At 49.2% G+C, this 19,572-nt stretch overlaps 1 protein-coding gene across 5 annotated transcripts; it reads left to right on the top strand.

The window, feature by feature from the left end:
* Positions 1-6,685: 6,685 nt before the first annotated feature.
* On the top strand, positions 6,686-19,500 carry LOC129858956 (very-long-chain enoyl-CoA reductase-like). Of its 5 annotated transcripts, XR_008760110.1 has the most exons (14): positions 6,690-7,569; positions 7,852-7,902; positions 8,027-8,078; positions 9,156-9,200; positions 12,921-13,024; positions 13,205-13,320; positions 14,131-14,236; positions 14,949-15,021; positions 15,402-15,445; positions 15,558-15,707; positions 15,836-15,881; positions 16,075-18,760; positions 18,801-18,993; positions 19,034-19,500. XR_008760110.1 is itself a non-coding variant. In XM_055928212.1 (12 exons), the coding sequence occupies exons 1-12, from the start codon at positions 7,555-7,557 to the stop codon at positions 16,200-16,202; spliced, it is 930 nt and encodes a 309-aa protein (XP_055784187.1). In that variant the 5' UTR covers positions 6,690-7,554; the 3' UTR covers positions 16,203-19,500. The 5 variants fall into 5 exon arrangements, 2 of the variants coding, with proteins under 2 accessions (XP_055784188.1, XP_055784187.1); XR_008760109.1 differs by having other exon boundaries at positions 18,801-19,500; XR_008760111.1 differs by having other exon boundaries at positions 16,075-18,851; positions 18,892-19,500.
* The last annotated feature ends 72 nt before the right edge of the window (positions 19,501-19,572 follow it).

Here is a 19,572-nt window from a genome sequence, read left to right as displayed (position 1 = left end):
ACGCTCCTCTCCTACCACACAGTCAGCAGGACAAACAAACGCCCCTGACGCTCCTCTCCTACCACACAGTCAGCAGGACAAACAAACGCCCCTGACGCTCCTCTCCTACCACACAGTCAGCAGGACAAACAAACGCCCCTGACGCTCCTCTCCTACCACACAGTCAGCAGGACAAACAAACGCCCCTGACGTTCCTCTCCTACCACACAGTCAGCAGGACAAACAAACGCCCCTGACGTTCCTCTCCTACCACACAGTCAGCAGGACAAACAAACGCCCCTGACGTTCCTCTCCTACCACACAGTCAGCAGGACAAACAAACGCCCCTGACGTTCCTCTCCTACCACACAGTCAGCAGGACAAACAAACGCCCCTGACGCTCCTCTCCTACCACACAGTCAGCAGGACAAACAAACGCCCCTGACGCTCCTCTCCTACCACACAGTCAGCAGGACAAACAAACGCCCCTGACGCTCCTCTCCTACCACACAGTCAGCAGGACAAACAAACGCCCCTGACGTTCCTCTCCTACCACACAGTCAGCAGGACAAACAAACGCCCCTGACGCTCCTCTCCTACCACACAGTCAGCAGGACAAACAAGCGCCCCTGACGCTCCTCTCCTACCACACAGTCAGCAGGACAAACAAACGCCCCTGACGTTCCTCTCCTACCACACAGTCAGCAGGACAAACAAACGCCCCTGACGTTCCTCTCCTACCACACAGTCAGCAGGACAAACAAACGCCCCTGACGCTCCTCTCCTACCACACAGTCAGCAGGACAAACAAACGCCCCTGACGTTCCTCTCCTACCACACAGTCAGCAGGACAAACAAACGCCCCTGACGTTCCTCTCCTACCACACAGTCAGCAGGACAAACAAACGCCCCTGACGTTCCTCTCCTACCACACAGTCAGCAGGACAAACAAACGCCCCTGACGTTCCTCTCCTACCACACAGTCAGCAGGACAAACAAACGCCCCTGACGCTCCTCTCCTACCACACAGTCAGCAGGACAAACAAACGCCCCTGACGCTCCTCTCCTACCACACAGTCAGCAGGACAAACAAACGCCCCTGACGCTCCTCTCCTACCACACAGTCAGCAGGACAAACAAACGCCCCTGACGTTCCTCTCCTACCACACAGTCAGCAGGACAAACAAACGCCCCTGACGTTCCTCTCCTACCACACAGTCAGCAGGACAAACAAACGCCCCTGACGTTCCTCTCCTACCACACAGTCAGCAGGACAAACAAACGCCCCTGACGTTCCTCTCCTACCACACAGTCAGCAGGACAAACAAACGCCCCTGACGTTCCTCTCCTACCACACAGTCAGCAGGACAAACAAACGCCCCTGACGTTCCTCTCCTACCACACAGTCAGCAGGACAAACAAACGCCCCTGACGTTCCTCTCCTACCACACAGTCAGCAGGACAAACAAACGCCCCTGACGCTCCTCTCCTACCACACAGTCAGCAGGACAAACAAACGCCCCTGACGTTCCTCTCCTACCACACAGTCAGCAGGACAAACAAACGCCCCTGACGCTCCTCTCCTACCACACAGTCAGCAGGACAAACAAACGCCCCTGACGCTCCTCTCCTACCACACAGTCAGCAAGACAAACAAACGCCCCTGACGCTCCTCTCCTACCACACAGTCAGCAGGACAAACAAACGCCCCTGACGTTCCTCTCCTACCACACAGTCAGCAGGACAAACAAACGCCCCTGACGCTCCTCTCCTACCACACAGTCAGCAGGACAAACAAACGCCCCTGACGTTCCTCTCCTACCACACAGTCAGCAGGACAAACAAACGCCCCTGACGTTCCTCTCCTACCACACAGTCAGCAGGACAAACAAACGCCCCTGACGTTCCTCTCCTACCACACAGTCAGCAGGACAAACAAACGCCCCTGACGCTCCTCTCCTACCACACAGTCAGCAGGACAAACAAACGCCCCTGACGTTCCTCTCCTACCACACAGTCAGCAGGACAAACAAACGCCCCTGACGTTCCTCTCCTACCACACAGTCAGCAGGACAAACAAACGCCCCTGACGCTCCTCTCCTACCACACAGTCAGCAGGACAAACAAACGCCCCTGACGTTCCTCTCCTACCACACAGTCAGCAGGACAAACAAACGCCCCTGACGCTCCTCTCCTACCACACAGTCAGCAGGACAAACAAACGCCCCTGACGCTCCTCTCCTACCACACAGTCAGCAGGACAAACAAACGCCCCTGACGCTCCTCTCCTACCACACAGTCAGCAGGACAAACAAACGCCCCTGACGCTCCTCTCCTACCACACAGTCAGCAGGACAAACAAACGCCCCTGACGCTCCTCTCCTACCACACAGTCAGCAGGACAAACAAACGCCCCTGACGCTCCTCTCCTACCACACAGTCAGCAGGACAAACAAACGCCCCTGACGTTCCTCTCCTACCACACAGTCAGCAGGACAAACAAACGCCCCTGACGTTCCTCTCCTACCACACAGTCAGCAGGACAAACAAACGCCCCTGACGTTCCTCTCCTACCACACAGTCAGCAGGACAAACAAACGCCCCTGACGTTCCTCTCCTACCACACAGTCAGCAGGACAAACAAACGCCCCTGACGCTCCTCTCCTACCACACAGTCAGCAGGACAAACAAACGCCCCTGACGCTCCTCTCCTACCACACAGTCAGCAGGACAAACAAACGCCCCTGACGTTCCTCTCCTACCACACAGTCAGCAGGACAAACAAACGCCCCTGACGTTCCTCTCCTACCACACAGTCAGCAGGACAAACAAACGCCCCTGACGTTCCTCTCCTACCACACAGTCAGCAGGACAAACAAACGCCCCTGACGCTCCTCTCCTACCACACAGTCAGCAGGACAAACAAACGCCCCTGACGTTCCTCTCCTACCACACAGTCAGCAGGACAAACAAACGCCCCTGACGTTCCTCTCCTACCACACAGTCAGCAGGACAAACAAACGCCCCTGACGCTCCTCTCCTACCACACAGTCAGCAGGACAAACAAACGCCCCTGACGCTCCTCTCCTACCACACAGTCAGCAGGACAAACAAACGCCCCTGACGCTCCTCTCCTACCACACAGTCAGCAGGACAAACAAACGCCCCTGACGCTCCTCTCCTACCACACAGTCAGCAGGACAAACAAACGCCCCTGACGCTCCTCTCCTACCACACAGTCAGCAGGACAAACAAACGCCCCTGACGCTCCTCTCCTACCACACAGTCAGCAGGACAAACAAACGCCCCTGACGCTCCTCTCCTACCACACAGTCAGCAGGACAAACAAACGCCCCTGACGCTCCTCTCCTACCACACAGTCAGCAGGACAAACAAACGCCCCTGACGTTCCTCTCCTACCACACAGTCAGCAGGACAAACAAACGCCCCTGACGTTCCTCTCCTACCACACAGTCAGCAGGACAAACAAACGCCCCTGACGTTCCTCTCCTACCACACAGTCAGCAGGACAAACAAACGCCCCTGACGTTCCTCTCCTACCACACAGTCAGCAGGACAAACAAACGCCCCTGACGTTCCTCTCCTACCACACAGTCAGCAGGACAAACAAACGCCCCTGACGTTCCTCTCCTACCACACAGTCAGCAGGACAAACAAACGCCCCTGACGTTCCTCTCCTACCACACAGTCAGCAGGACAAACAAACGCCCCTGACGTTCCTCTCCTACCACACAGTCAGCAAGACAAACAAACGCCCCTGACGTTCCTCTCCTACCACACAGTCAGCAGGACAAACAAACGCCCCTGACGTTCCTCTCCTACCACACAGTCAGCAGGACAAACAAACGCCCCTGACGTTCCTCTCCTACCACACAGTCAGCAGGACAAACAAACGCCCCTGACGCTCCTCTCCTACCACACAGTCAGCAGGACAAACAAACGCCCCTGACGTTCCTCTCCTACCACACAGTCAGCAGGACAAACAAACGCCCCTGACGCTCCTCTCCTACCACACAGTCAGCAGGACAAACAAACGCCCCTGACGCTCCTCTCCTACCACACAGTCAGCAAGACAAACAAACGCCCCTGACGCTCCTCTCCTACCACACAGTCAGCAGGACAAACAAACGCCCCTGACGTTCCTCTCCTACCACACAGTCAGCAGGACAAACAAACGCCCCTGACGCTCCTCTCCTACCACACAGTCAGCAGGACAAACAAACGCCCCTGACGTTCCTCTCCTACCACACAGTCAGCAGGACAAACAAACGCCCCTGACGTTCCTCTCCTACCACACAGTCAGCAGGACAAACAAACGCCCCTGACGTTCCTCTCCTACCACACAGTCAGCAGGACAAACAAACGCCCCTGACGTTCCTCTCCTACCACACAGTCAGCAGGACAAACAAACGCCCCTGACGTTCCTCTCCTACCACACAGTCAGCAGGACAAACAAACGCCCCTGACGCTCCTCTCCTACCACACAGTCAGCAGGACAAACAAACGCCCCTGACGTTCCTCTCCTACCACACAGTCAGCAGGACAAACAAACGCCCCTGACGCTCCTCTCCTACCACACAGTCAGCAGGACAAACAAACGCCCCTGACGCTCCTCTCCTACCACACAGTCAGCAGGACAAACAAACGCCCCTGACGCTCCTCTCCTACCACACAGTCAGCAGGACAAACAAACGCCCCTGACGCTCCTCTCCTACCACACAGTCAGCAGGACAAACAAACGCCCCTGACGCTCCTCTCCTACCACACAGTCAGCAGGACAAACAAACGCCCCTGACGCTCCTCTCCTACCACACAGTCAGCAGGACAAACAAACGCCCCTGACGCTCCTCTCCTACCACACAGTCAGCAGGACAAACAAACGCCCCTGACGTTCCTCTCCTACCACACAGTCAGCAGGACAAACAAACGCCCCTGACGTTCCTCTCCTACCACACAGTCAGCAGGACAAACAAACGCCCCTGACGTTCCTCTCCTACCACACAGTCAGCAGGACAAACAAACGCCCCTGACGTTCCTCTCCTACCACACAGTCAGCAGGACAAACAAACGCCCCTGACGCTCCTCTCCTACCACACAGTCAGCAGGACAAACAAACGCCCCTGACGCTCCTCTCCTACCACACAGTCAGCAGGACAAACAAACGCCCCTGACGCTCCTCTCCTACCACACAGTCAGCAGGACAAACAAACGCCCCTGACGTTCCTCTCCTACCACACAGTCAGCAGGACAAACAAACGCCCCTGACGCTCCTCTCCTACCACACAGTCAGCAGGACAAACAAACGCCCCTGACGTTCCTCTCCTACCACACAGTCAGCAGGACAAACAAACGCCCCTGACGTTCCTCTCCTACCACACAGTCAGCAGGACAAACAAACGCCCCTGACGCTCCTCTCCTACCACACAGTCAGCAGGACAAACAAACGCCCCTGACGTTCCTCTCCTACCACACAGTCAGCAGGACAAACAAACGCCCCTGACGTTCCTCTCCTACCACACAGTCAGCAGGACAAACAAACGCCCCTGACGTTCCTCTCCTACCACACAGTCAGCAGGACAAACAAACGCCCCTGACGTTCCTCTCCTACCACACAGTCAGCAGGACAAACAAACGCCCCTGACGCTCCTCTCCTACCACACAGTCAGCAGGACAAACAAACGCCCCTGACGCTCCTCTCCTACCACACAGTCAGCAGGACAAACAAACGCCCCTGACGCTCCTCTCCTACCACACAGTCAGCAGGACAAACAAACGCCCCTGACGTTCCTCTCCTACCACACAGTCAGCAGGACAAACAAACGCCCCTGACGTTCCTCTCCTACCACACAGTCAGCAGGACAAACAAACGCCCCTGACGTTCCTCTCCTACCACACAGTCAGCAGGACAAACAAACGCCCCTGACGTTCCTCTCCTACCACACAGTCAGCAAGACAAACAAACGCCCCTGACGTTCCTCTCCTACCACACAGTCAGCAGGACAAACAAACGCCCCTGACGTTCCTCTCCTACCACACAGTCAGCAGGACAAACAAACGCCCCTGACGTTCCTCTCCTACCACACAGTCAGCAGGACAAACAAACGCCCCTGACGCTCCTCTCCTACCACACAGTCAGCAGGACAAACAAACGCCCCTGACGTTCCTCTCCTACCACACAGTCAGCAGGACAAACAAACGCCCCTGACGCTCCTCTCCTACCACACAGTCAGCAGGACAAACAAACGCCCCTGACGCTCCTCTCCTACCACACAGTCAGCAAGAAAAACAAACGCCCCTGACGCTCCTCTCCTACCACACAGTCAGCAGGACAAACAAACGCCCCTGACGTTCCTCTCCTACCACACAGTCAGCAGGACAAACAAACGCCCCTGACGCTCCTCTCCTACCACACAGTCAGCAGGACAAACAAACGCCCCTGACGTTCCTCTCCTACCACACAGTCAGCAGGACAAACAAACGCCCCTGACGTTCCTCTCCTACCACACAGTCAGCAGGACAAACAAACGCCCCTGACGTTCCTCTCCTACCACACAGTCAGCAGGACAAACAAACGCCCCTGACGTTCCTCTCCTACCACACAGTCAGCAGGACAAACAAACGCCCCTGACGTTCCTCTCCTACCACACAGTCAGCAGGACAAACAAACGCCCCTGACGTTCCTCTCCTACCACACAGTCAGCAGGACAAACAAACGCCCCTGACGCTCCTCTCCTACCACACAGTCAGCAGGACAAACAAACGCCCCTGACGTTCCTCTCCTACCACACAGTCAGCAGGACAAACAAACGCCCCTGACGCTCCTCTCCTACCACACAGTCAGCAGGACAAACAAACGCCCCTGAAAATGCAGTTTGGGTAGGCAGAAAAAAACTCCTGACATGCGCCTGTGATTCAGAGAAGTGTCGCCACACCAGGTGGTTATGGTCTAGCCTCTCGAACGCAATAGCAACATCCTAACACCACATATCACAGGCAAGCAGTGGTGAGGAAGGAATCCACTCATTATCCATTATCCATCGTTAGCCTCTCTCTTTCTCCCTCCCTCTCTGTTCTTTTCTTTATCTGTGCATTCAGCGTATCCATTAGAGCGTTATTTTACACTATAGAGTTAGAGACGTTTAGATACGCCAGCTCGGCTGAGCTCCACACTACGGACGGACCACCGAGTGCTTCTCAGGGCAGATTGCAGCCGCCGAAGACAGCTCCTTCTGTGATGTAAATCAACACCTGAATAAAAGGCTAATTAAGATGAGGGGGAAAAATGATCGGCCTTCACTGCAACCTCCCCTAGACCGACGCGTCCTTTATGACTTGAAGCTGTTCGCAAAAAAAAGTCACCCTTCTTAAAAGGAAGTATAAACTTTTTTCTATATTTTTTTTTGCACTCCGCTTTTATTTCTTTTGGTCATGTGACAATGTACTGTAGGTTAAGACAGGCTAAGACTCGAGGCTATCGGCTGAGACGATCCATATCTTGTGCTGTCGGAAGACAGCTGGAGGGCATAGTAAGGTTGATAACCTCCGTGGCTGTCCATGACAATGATGAAGGTATGATTTAACACTAAGAGTGGACAAAAGCCTGGTAATACGTTGTGTATTGCTTAGAAAAGCCGCCGAGAATTCTGGGATAAACGTTCTTCTTCTTGAGAGTGAGACTGACTGAGGCTGGGAATGTGTCGTGATGATGAGTCAGCGGACAGGGCATAATGCTATCAACAAATTATCACACCGATGTACCACTAGTGTAGTGTCTCTCTCTATCTGACAGAAATCACACTGAAATGTAGAACGTAGACAACACAGAAACTAACCAGGTGTTCTCTCCTACAGGTGGAGGTTCTGGATGGCAGGACCAGGCAACAGCTGTGTTTTCTAGATAAGGTACAGGCATTGTACATCCAACCCAATCACAATATGGATACTCCAAAGTTAAATGATTCTGATTGAGCTTGAATTTCTCTAGTCGATATTCTTGCGTATTGACGTATTTGGTCTTTATTTCCAGGTGGAGCCCCACGTTACAATAGGAGAAATCAAGAGACTTTTTCACAAGTCATGTAAGTATTCATATGTCATTAGTAATTATCCTATAATTGATCAACCGGTCATGATAGAACGTCTAGTAACAATAACTTCATAAAAGGTAACACATATCACCTATTAAAATATATCGGCTGTACACTTGTTGATCAACTTGATCAATGAAATGATAAATGAGAGCTAGGTTGATGAATGCCATAATCTAAAATATCACATCAGATAAAACAACGGTTCAGTGTGTGTCGTCAAGGGAGCCATGAAAAACAGCCACAGACCGAGCACACAAACAGCCACAGACCCGAGCACACAAACAGCCACAGACCCGAGCACACAAACAGCCACAGACCCGAGCACACAAACAGCCACAGACCCGAGCACACAAACAGCCACAGACCCGAGCACACAAACAGCCACAGACCCGAGCACACACGTCTAGAGATCCTGGAACTGTTGGAGGCAGTGAGACAACAGCTGAAGTCTACTCCGTTGTGAGGAATTACTGCTATAGGCCTGAAACTAAACTCTCTGTGTGTGTGTGTCTGTGTGTCTGTGTGTGTGTGTGTGTGTGTTGTGTCTGCGTGTGTTGTGTGTGTCTGCGTGTGTTGTGTGTGTGCGTCTGCGTGTGTGTGTGTGTGTGTGTGTGTGTGTGTGTGTGTGTGTGTGTGTGTGTGTGTGTGTGTGTGTGTGTTGTGTGTGTCTGCGTATGTGTGTTGTGTGTGTCTGCGTATGTGTGTTGTGTGTGTCTGCGTGTGTGTGTGTTGTGTGTGTCTGCGTGTGTGTGTGTGTTGTGTGTGTCTGCGTGTGTGTGTGTCTGCGTGTGTGTTGTGTGTGTGTGTGTGTGTGTTGTGTGTGTCTGCGTATGTGTGTGTGTGGTGTGTGTGTGTGTGTGTGTCTGCGTGTGTGTTGTGTGTTGTGTGTGTCTGCGTATGTGTGTTGTGTGTGTCTGCGTGTGTGTGTGTTGTGTGTGTCTGCGTGTGTGTGTCTGCGTGTGTTGTGTGTGTGGTGTGTCTGTGTGTGTCTGCGTGTGTGTTGTGTGTGTCTGCGTGTGTGTGTTGTGTGTGTCTGCGTGTGTGTGTGTGTTGTGTGTGTGTCAGATCAACAGTTGTATCCAGCCAGACAGGACCTCAAACTCGACCCCAGTAAGTGATTCATGTGGTTAGACTGCTACTGTTAGTCTAACTGTTGCTGAAGTGGATACTGTTAGTCTAACTGTTGCTGAAGTGGATTTTTTGTTGTTGTTGATGTTTATTGTCACATATTTCAGCCACACGCGTTGCTGACAGGTGTATAAAGTCGAACACACAGCCATGCAATCTCCATAGACAAACGTTGGCAGTAGAATGGCCTCACTGGGTTAGGCGGATGCCTGGAAAACTCTACCTGCCCCGATGCATAGAGCAAACTGTACATTTTTGCGGAGGAGGAAATGGTCTGGGGCTGTTTTTCATGGTTCGAGCCCCTTAGTTCCAATGAAGGGAAATCTTAACGCTACAGCATACAATGACATTCTAGACAATTCTGTGCTCCCAACTGTGTGGCAACAGTTTGGGGATGGTTCTTTCCCGTTTCAGCATGAAAATGCCCCAGTGCACAAAGCGAGGTCCATACAGAAATGGTTTGTCGAGTTTGGTGTGGAAGAACTTGACTGGCCTCCACAGAGCCCTGACCTCAACCCTATTCGAACTCCTTTGGGATCATTTAGAACGCCGACTGCGAGCCAGGCCTAATCCCCACTGAAATGTTCCAACATCTAGTGGAAAGCCTTCCCAGAAGAGTGGAGGCTGTTTAGAGCAGCAAAAGGGTGGGACCAACTCCATATTAATATCTTCCCAGAAGAGTGGAGGCTGTTATAGCAGCAAAAGGGGGGGACCAACTCCATATTAATACCTTCCCAGAAGAGTGGAGGCTGTTATAGCAGCAAAAGGGGGGGACCAACTCCATATTAATACCTTCCCAGAAGAGTGGAGGCTGTTATAGCAGCAAAAGGGGGGGACCAACTCCATATTAATACCTTCCCAGAAGAGTGGAGGCTGTTATAGCAGCAAAAGGGGGGGACCAACTCCATATTAATACCTTCCCAGAAGAGTGGAGGCTGTTATAGCAGCAAAAGGGGAGGGGGACCAACTCCATATTAATACCTTCCCAGAAGAGTGGAGGCTGTTATAGCAGCAAAAGGGGGGGACCAACTCCATATTAATACCTTCCCAGAAGAGTGGAGGCTGTTATAGCAGCAAAAGGGGGGGACCAACTCCATATTAATACCTTCCCAGAAGAGTGGAGGCTGTTATAGCAGCAAAAGGGGGGACCAACTCCATATTAATGCCCATGATATTGGAACGAGATGTTCGACGAGCATCATTTTTCTTGATCAACTTCATATTCATCATCTCCAGCATTAACGCAGTAAAGAACATAGAGGAAGATTAAATGTTTTCTAACATCATCCACCAATTAATAAGCAATGCCTTCCCATAATTGGCTAAAATCACACGATGCACACCGATGATGTCATTGGAAACACTTTTCTTCCTCTAGAAACATTCACAGGTGTTGATGTTGGGGTGGTGCTGGATAATAAATAAATAAATAAATGTCCCTATAAGTGCCTTGATCAAGGGCACATTGACACGTGTTTCACCTTGTCGACACAGGTATTCGAACCAGTGGTTACTGGCCAAATGCTCTAACCTCTGGCTACCTGCCACCCCACTTGCTAGAGTGTTGAGTTTAATCAACTTTACATCCTCATTTGTTTTGAATCATTTGATTGCATTGGAATACTTTCAATGTTTAAGACAATATAATGTACGAAGTTCACAAGCCAAACAGCTAATATATTCTCTGTTGTCAACGTGATGTGAGATGATTGGGTTGTAATGTACACAGTTCGTTTTTTACCCCTTTTTTTCTCCCCAATTTCATGGTATCCAATTGGTAGTTACAGTCTTGTCTCATCGCTGTAACTCCCGTATGGACTCTGGAGAGGCGAAGGTCGAGAGCCATGCATCCTCCGAAACACAACCCAACCAAGCCGCACTGCTTCTTGACACATTCCCCACTTATCCCGGAATCCAGCCGCACCAATGTGTCGGAGGAAACACCGTACACCTGGCGACCGTGTCAGCATGCACTGTCCCCGGCCCGCCACAGGAGTCGCTAGTGCGCAATGGGACAAGGACATCCCTGCCGGCCAAACCCTCCCCTAACCCGGACGATGCTGGGCCAATTGTGTGCCGCCCCATGGGTCTCCCAGTCGCGGCCAGCTGCGACAGAGCCTGGACTCAAACTCAGAATATCTAGTGGCACGGCTAACACTGCTGCGCCACTCGAGAGGCCCAGCATGTACACTCTTAAAGACATACTCCAGTACTTTGGCAACTAAGGAAAAGTATTTTTGAAACCTCCCGCTTTGGGCTGAATGCGTCAATGTGTCGTTCATACATGCTCCTTAGCAATTCGAGTTCTAGCCAATAAGCTTTTACATGTAAGTCATTTAGCAGACACTCTTATCCAGAGAGACCTACAGAAGCAATAAGGGATAAGTGCCTTACTCAAGGACACATGGACAGATTTTTCACCTTTCGGTTACTGGCCCAACGCTCTTAACCGCTAGGCTACCTGCCACCGCATTTGAGTGACAACTAGCAAGAGGTCTGCGCAACGTTAGGCACAACGGCCCACACAGCAGCGACAGAGAGAGAGCAACGTTAGGCACAACGGCCCACACAGCAGCGACAGAGAGAGAGCAACGTTAGGCACAACGGCCCACACAGCAGCGACAGAGAGAGAGCAGCGTTAGGCACAACGGCCCACACAGCAGCGACAGAGAGAGAGCAACGTTAGGCACAACGGCCCACACAGCAGCGACAGACAGAGAGCAACGTTAGGCACAACGGCCCACACAGCAGCGACAGAGAGAGAGCAGCGTTAGGCACAACGGCCCACACAGCAGCGACAGAGAGAGAGCAACGTTAGGCACAACGGCCCACACAGCAGCGACAGAGAGAGAGCAACGTTAGGCACAACGGCCCACACAGCAGCGACAGACAGAGAGCAACGTTAGGCACAACGGCCCACACAGCAGCGACAGACAGAGAGCAACGTTAGGCACAACGGCCCACACAGCAGCGACAGAGAGAGAGCAACGTTAGGCACAACGGCCCACACAGCAGCGACAGAGAGAGCAACGTTAGGCACAGCGGCCCACACAGCAGCGACAGAGAGAGAGCAACGTTAGGCACAACGGCCCACACAGCAGCGACAGAGAGAGCAACGTTAGGCACAACGGCCCACACAGCAGCGACAGAGAGAGCAACGTTAGGCACAACGGCCCACACAGCAGCGACAGAGAGAGCAACGTTAGGCACAACGGCCCACACAGCAGCGACAGAGAGAGCAGCGTCGTAGTGCACATATCTGCACATATGTGACATAGTATGCATTTTTCGGCGACCACTCTTGGCTATTGAGTGCTACTTTCAGAACTACTGGCTAAAAATAAAACAAAAAGTAGCGGAGAATCTCTTTAATATAGCTTGTTACTTGAAGCGGAAAGGCAATCTCATTTAGCTGAACCTAGATGGGTCACTATCTATCCCGTTGAGCTTACACTAGAATTACTTTCAATTATTCCTCCACAGAAACAGGTTAGGAGTAAGGTCACCTTGAGCTTCTAGGACAAGAGAATAGGGAACATTGATTGGTTCAAGGAAAAGAATCCATGTAAGAAGTTTTTCTTCTTATAATCTATGACATTTTACATGGAGGATGAATTCCTTGGTCTGTTTGAACAGGAAAATCAAACTCTGCATTTTATTTTCACATCTTGTTTTTTTTTAATATATATATATATTTCTCAGAAGGAAAATCACTTAAGGACGACGATGTATTACAAAACTTACCAGTTGGGACCACGGCAACCATGTATTTTAGGGACCTGGGTCCACAGATCGGGTGGACAATGGTAAGAGCCTGTCTCCTACAGTACTGTAGATTCAAACTGCAGTCCCACCTTGGACTCTTATGGGCTTTTAACATTTGACAAGAGCCTCTTCTTTCAGCTATCAAGTTCAGGTTTCATGTTAATTTGACATGTGTAATGAATACATTGGACATCTTACACACCCTCTTCCGCTGTTGGCAGGTGTTTTTAGCGGAGTACATTGGCCCCCTGTTTATTTACCTCCTGTTCTATTTCCGAGTTCCCTATATCTACTCACAGCAGGATGCCTTCACCTCCAGCTCCAACTCAGTGGTCACGTAAGTCAGTCTCTAATACACCCAATAACATACTGATTGGCTTCAGATGAGATCCAATATAACATTCATCTGTCTCTCTCTTTCTTTGCCTCCATCCAATGTCCCCTTCTCTCTTCCTCTCGTTTCTCTCTCTCTCCCCACACCTCTCTCTCTCTCCCCCACTCTCTCTCTCTCTCCCCCCCACTCTCTCTCTCTTTCCCCCACTCTCTCTCTCTCCCCCCACTCTCTCTCTCTCTCTCTCTCCCCCCACCTCTCTCTCTCTCTCTCTCCCCCCACCTCTCTCTCTCCCCCCACCTCTCTCTCTCTCCCCCCACCTCTCTCTCTCTCTCCCCCCCACATCTCTCTCTTCCTCTCGTTTCTATCTCTCCCCACACCTCTTTCTCTCTCCCCCACTCTCTCTCCCCCCACTCTCTCTCTCTCCCCCCACCTCTCTCTCTCCCCCCACCTCTCTCTCTCCCCCACACCTCTCTCTCCCCCCACACCTCTCTCTCCCCCCACACCTCTCTCTCCCCCCACCCCTGTCTCTCCCCCCACCCCTGTCTCTCCCCCCACACCTCTCTCTCCCCACATCTCTCGCTCTCTCTCCCCCCCACATCGCTCTCTCTCTCCCCCCACCTCTCTCGCTCTCTCTCCCCCCACCTCTCTCCCCCCACCCCTGTCTCTCTCCCCCACCTCTCTCTCTCCCCACCTCTCTCTCTCCCCACCTCTCTCTCTCCCCACCTCTCTCTCTCCCCACCTCTCTCTCTCCCCACCTCTCTCTCTCCCCACCTCTCTCTCTCCCCACCTCTCTCTCGTCTCGCTCTCCTTCAGACTAGCCTGTGCCTGTCACACCTGCCACTACATCAAGAGATTGATTGAGACTATCTTTGTGCACCGGTTCTCCCATGGCACCATGCCTCTCAGGACTATAGTCAGGGTACGGACTTCCTCTGCTCCACTTGGGCTACTTTACTTCGAAGCCATGTATTTTACAGTATTACTAGTGTACTTTACAGTGCTAATTTAAATGTGGGTCATAATTTACAGTATATGGACAATAACAACCACTGCTCCTCACATTCTCAATACAAAACATAGTCACTCTCTGTCTTTGTCCTATCAAAGGTTTGTAATACATTTACATTTACATTTAAGTCATTTAGCAGACGCTCTTATCCAGAGCGACTTACAAATTGGTGCATTCACCTTATGACATCCAATAATACACTGCTACTACTGCAGTATTATCTGCAGAACATCAAGATATCATTAGAAATATATTTTTTTACAATATATTGGGCTCCCGAGTGGCACAGCGGTCTAAGGCACTGCATCTCAGTGCTAGAGGCGTCACTACAGACACCCTGGTTTGAATCCAGGCTGTATCACAAACGGCCGTGATTGAGAGTCCCATAGGGCGGGCACAATTGGCCCAGCATCGTCCAGGTTTTGTCAGGGGTAGGCCGTCATTGTAAATAAAAATTTGGTCTCAACTGACTTGCCTAGTTAGATAAAGGTTAGAAACACTAGCAAATTGATAGTGTGCTTACTGGTATTTCCCTCTCTGTCAGAACTGTGTATTACTGGTGTTTCCCTCTCTTTCTGTCAGAACTGTGTGTATTACTGGTGTTTCCCTCTCTTTCTGTCAGAACTGTGTGTATTACTGGACCTTCTCGGCATGGTTGGCCTTCTACATCAACCATCCACTGTACACGCCTCCATGTAAGTCCTCTATCATTCAGACCGACCACTCAGACCGACCGACCACTCGAACCGACCGACCGACCGCTCAGACCGACCGACCGCTCAGACCGACCGACCGCTCAGACCGACCGACCGCTCAGACCGACCGACCACTCAGACCGACCGACCACTCAGACCGACCGACCACTCAGACCGCCCGACCACTCAGACCGACCGACCACTCAGACCGACCGACCACTCAGACCGACCGACCACTCAGACCGACCGACCACTCAGTGGCTCAACAAGACTTACAGTCCCTCCTCCACTCTATATATACGTAGGTACATCTGAATAATAGCAAAATGGCTTCTCTCAACCAAACATCCAACTAACCAATGGTTTATGTCTCTCCACAGCGTATGGAGACATGCAGGCGAACTACGCACTGGCTATATTTGTGGTACGTAGTGGTTGACAAAACACCCGATGAGGGTGATGAACACGAGAAATAATTATTACCGATGACTTTGACGTGTGTTAAACGGGATATGTGTTTTATGTTTTGAGTGCAGCTCTGTGAGGCTGGTAATTTCTCCATTCACGTGGCCCTCAATAACCTCAAGGCAGAAGGTGGGCCCAAGTGCAGAATGTTCCCTCGCCCGACGAAGAACCCATTCACGTGGCTCTTCTTCCTCGTGTCTTGCCCCAATTACACCTACGAGGTAAGGATGAAGGCTATAAACCATATAAATAGATCCTGTTTCTATGGCTACGACGTGTTGTGACTATATGGCTGTGGTTTCTGAAATGATCAATGGTGTTACAGGTTATCGATATTTCTTTCATTTAGGTAGGAGCCTGGGCCAGTTTCTCTGTTATGACCCAGTGTCTTCCAGGTCAGTCGATTTAGATCCTATTTTATAAAATGTTTACTAATTTCAGGTTTATTTCCCATATTTAATGAATACTTCGGCAATTTTACTCACTCACGCATGTATATTCCCACTACTCGTGTGTGTGTGTGTGTGTGTGTGTGTTTCACTGTGCTGCCACTAAGGTACAATCTGTTATTGACCTGTCTCTCCACAGTGGCCTTGTTCACCTTCTTTGGTTTGATCCAGATGACCATGTGGGCCAATGGGAAGCATAAAGCCTACACCAGGGAGTTCAAGGACTACCCACACCTGCGTATGCCAATTATCCCACTCCTCCTCTGACCACACGACAAACATTCACCATTCTGACTGAGGAGTATTAGAGGCGTCAACCTGCCTGAAACGCTGTTGTAGATCGATGGGTTACTGTATTTCTCACAAAGCACGAAGACCCCATTGGCTGTTCTTCTTCTTCTTCTAGCGTCATGGCAATGGTCTGTTATCTTTTCAACAACTATCAAGGACAGAATTCACAGAAAGGATTGTGTCATCACTGTTGTGGATTGTGTATTGATTATGTTTCATTCAATGTTTGAGACGCAGCTATATTGATAAGTTATTTGATATATTTTACCGATCAGGATGATTGACTGTTAAGACGCAGCTATATTGATAAGTTATTTGATATATTTTACCGATCAGGATGATTGACTGTTAAGACGCAGCTATATTGATAAGATATATGATATATTTTACTGATCAGGATGATTGATTGACTGTTAAGACGCAGCTATATTGATAAGTTATTTATATGATATATTTTACCGATCAGGATGACTGATTGACTGTTAAGACACAGCTATATTGATAAGATATATGATATATTTTACCGATCAGGATGATTGATTGACTGTTAAGACGCAGCTATATTGATAAGATATATGATATATTTTACTGATCAGGATGATTGATTGACTGTTAAGACGCAGCTATATTGATAAGTTATTTATATGATATATTTTACCGATCAGGATGACTGATTGACTGTTAAGACACAGCTATATTGATAAGATATATGATATATTTTACCGATCAGGATGATTGATTGACTGTTAAGACGCAGCTATATTGATAAGTTATTTATATGATATATTTTACCGATCAGGATGATTGATTGACTGTTAAGACGCAGCTATATTGATAAGTTATTTATATGATATTTTACCGATCAGGATGATTGATTGTTAAGACGCAGCTACTGAAGGATCAGATGCTGTTGGCGTTCTTCGTCTTCAGACGGTGGAAATAATCCCAGATTATTAAATTATGAATATACGATTGGAGTTACAGTATATATAATCTACCATGTTATTTTGTAATAAGTTATTGTGCATTTCCTAGAAGAAAAGAGAGTTTGTATCTTGTTACGATATACCTGTTTAGGAAGTCCTCTTGGAACAACATTTGTTACGGCTGAAGTGTATCAGAGCTATTTTCGGTTTACAGAGTAAGTAGAAAAGGGAAAATGGAATTGGTTAACTGAGAGGTGATCTAGAAGCATAGAAATGGAACTTTAGCAGATGTTCTAAGTTTTACATTTGTTTATTTTCCACCTCTACAATGAAGCCGCATTCGTTTGAAAGTAGCAAAACGACCTGATGATTCTAACGTTGGGAGAAAGTTGAGGCTAATTTAGTTATGCATTACTTATCTATCGTTCAAACGAACTACAATCTGTCAAATTCTCAGGTGTTACTAGATGTAAAGGGGTACTGTTGCATCCTGTACAAATTATAGACAAACTCATTTGTCTACAAACTTGTTTTGTATACAAAGTGTACAAATGAAATAGATAATTGTGATCATTTAAAAGAGACAAGTCTTTTATCTAAAAGAAGAGTCGTGCATCTTTCAAAAATAATTAATCATTGTTACAGAAAATATTTATTTGAAATTATTATCTCAGCCAATTCAATAATCTCTCATTTGCAAACAAAACAGTTATCTGGCATTTGCATAAAACTTCTAAATTGTATGCACAGAAGAAAGCTTAATGGTTAAACAGAACATATAGGCTTACAAAATCACATCATCATTTAAATGGGAATTCAATAGCAACAAATGCTTTTAACAGTCATTTGGCCAGTGTATTAGGTACACAACCCCGTTCACACAAATATTTTGATCCTACAGACAAGTGAGACACGTGGCTTGCTATATAAAGCAGACAGACAGGCATCGAAGCATTCAGTTACTGTTTGATTGAACGTTAGAGTAGACAAAACGAGTGACCTAAGCGACTTTGAGCGTGGTATGATCGTCGGTGCCAGGCTGACCGGTTCCAGGACCTCAGAAACGTCCGGGCTCCTTGGCTTTTGACACACGGCAGTGTTTACGGCAGGAGTACTCAACCCTACGAGATCCGAAGCCCGCTGGTTTTCTGTTCTACCTGATACTGAATTGTCCCAGGTCTAAATCAGTCCCTGATTAGAGGAGAACAATGAAACAATGCAGTTGAACTGGCTTCCAGGTCCAGAGTTGAGTTTGAGGGGTGTAGAGTTTACCGGAAATGGTGTGCGACAAACAAAACACATCCAGTCAGCGTCAGTCCTGTGGGTGAAAACAGCTCGTTGACGAGAGAGGTCGAAGGAGAAGGGCCAGAGTCGTGTAAGCTAACAGGCGGAACACAAACAGACAAAAAACGGCGGAGTACAACAGTGGTGTGCAGAACGGCATTTCGGAACGTACAACTCGTCAACCCTCGTCACGGGTTCTCCTCCTATCAGCTAAAAACAAGAAGAACACTTTTGCTCGGGCCTTACAAAGACTAGGGCAAAGCAGTTGGCTAGGTACTGCTCTGTTTCAGTTGTCGTGGGCAGCCTAGCTGTTAGGAGAAGGAGGTACTGCTGTCGTGGGCAGCCTAGCTGTTTGGAAAAGGAGGTACTGCTCTGTTTCAGTTGTCGTGGGCAGCCTAGCTGTTAGGAGAAGGAGGTACTGCTGTCGTGGGCAGCCTAGCTGTTTGGAAAAGGAGGTACTGCTCTGTTTCAATTGTCGTGGGCAGCCGAGCTGTTAGGAGAAGGAGGTACTGCTCTGTTTCAGCTGTTGTGGGCAGCCTAGCTGTTTGGAGAAGGAGGTACTGCTGTCGTGGGCAGCCTAGCTGTTTGGAGAAGGAGGTACTGCTCTGTTTCAGCTGTCGTGGGCAGCCTAGCTGTTTGGAAAAGCAGGTACGACTCAGTTTCACCAGAGAATAAACACCTTACGTTCTTCACAGAATGAAGAGCGAAAATGTACGCTTGTTAAGCTTTGAAATGACACTGGATACACAGCAGACGTGTAAGAATGTGGGTGACGCTGGAGTCAATTTGCTAAGGAGACAGAATACAATAGTTTCAATTCCAGCTGTATTTACTCTGCATAATAATAGCTGCCACTATCATGAAATGAAGTGGGTATCTGTTAATAATGGAAGGATAAGCAGATACTCAACCTCATGCTCTTCACGGTGCAAATTTCCCCCTTCTGAATTGGTTATAGTTTAATTATATTTAATTGTATAGTTTAATTCTATTTAACTCTATTTATTTAAGTCCATAGAGGTGTTTGTGAATAAACGTAAATCATTAAAGAACATTAAAATATATTTCCATTCATTTCTGGTTAATAATTATCTCATGAGCAAAATTCTATGGCTCACTAGCTAGACTTTCAACAA

This window comes from Salvelinus fontinalis, chromosome 7 (assembly GCF_029448725.1).
Source record: "Salvelinus fontinalis isolate EN_2023a chromosome 7, ASM2944872v1, whole genome shotgun sequence".
NCBI lineage: Eukaryota > Metazoa > Chordata > Actinopteri > Salmoniformes > Salmonidae > Salvelinus > Salvelinus fontinalis.
The sequence above is the reverse complement of the archived record's forward strand: the minus strand, read 5'-3'. Positions and strand labels throughout refer to the sequence as shown.

Coding starts and splice junctions, on each gene's coding strand:
- LOC129858956 (XM_055928212.1), top strand. Junction 15,708..15,835: donor GCCCCAATTACACCTACGAG/GTAAGGATGAAG, acceptor TCTTTCATTTAG/GTAGGAGCCTGGGCCAGTTT. Junction 15,882..16,074: donor TATGACCCAGTGTCTTCCAG/GTCAGTCGATTT, acceptor GTCTCTCCACAG/TGGCCTTGTTCACCTTCTTT.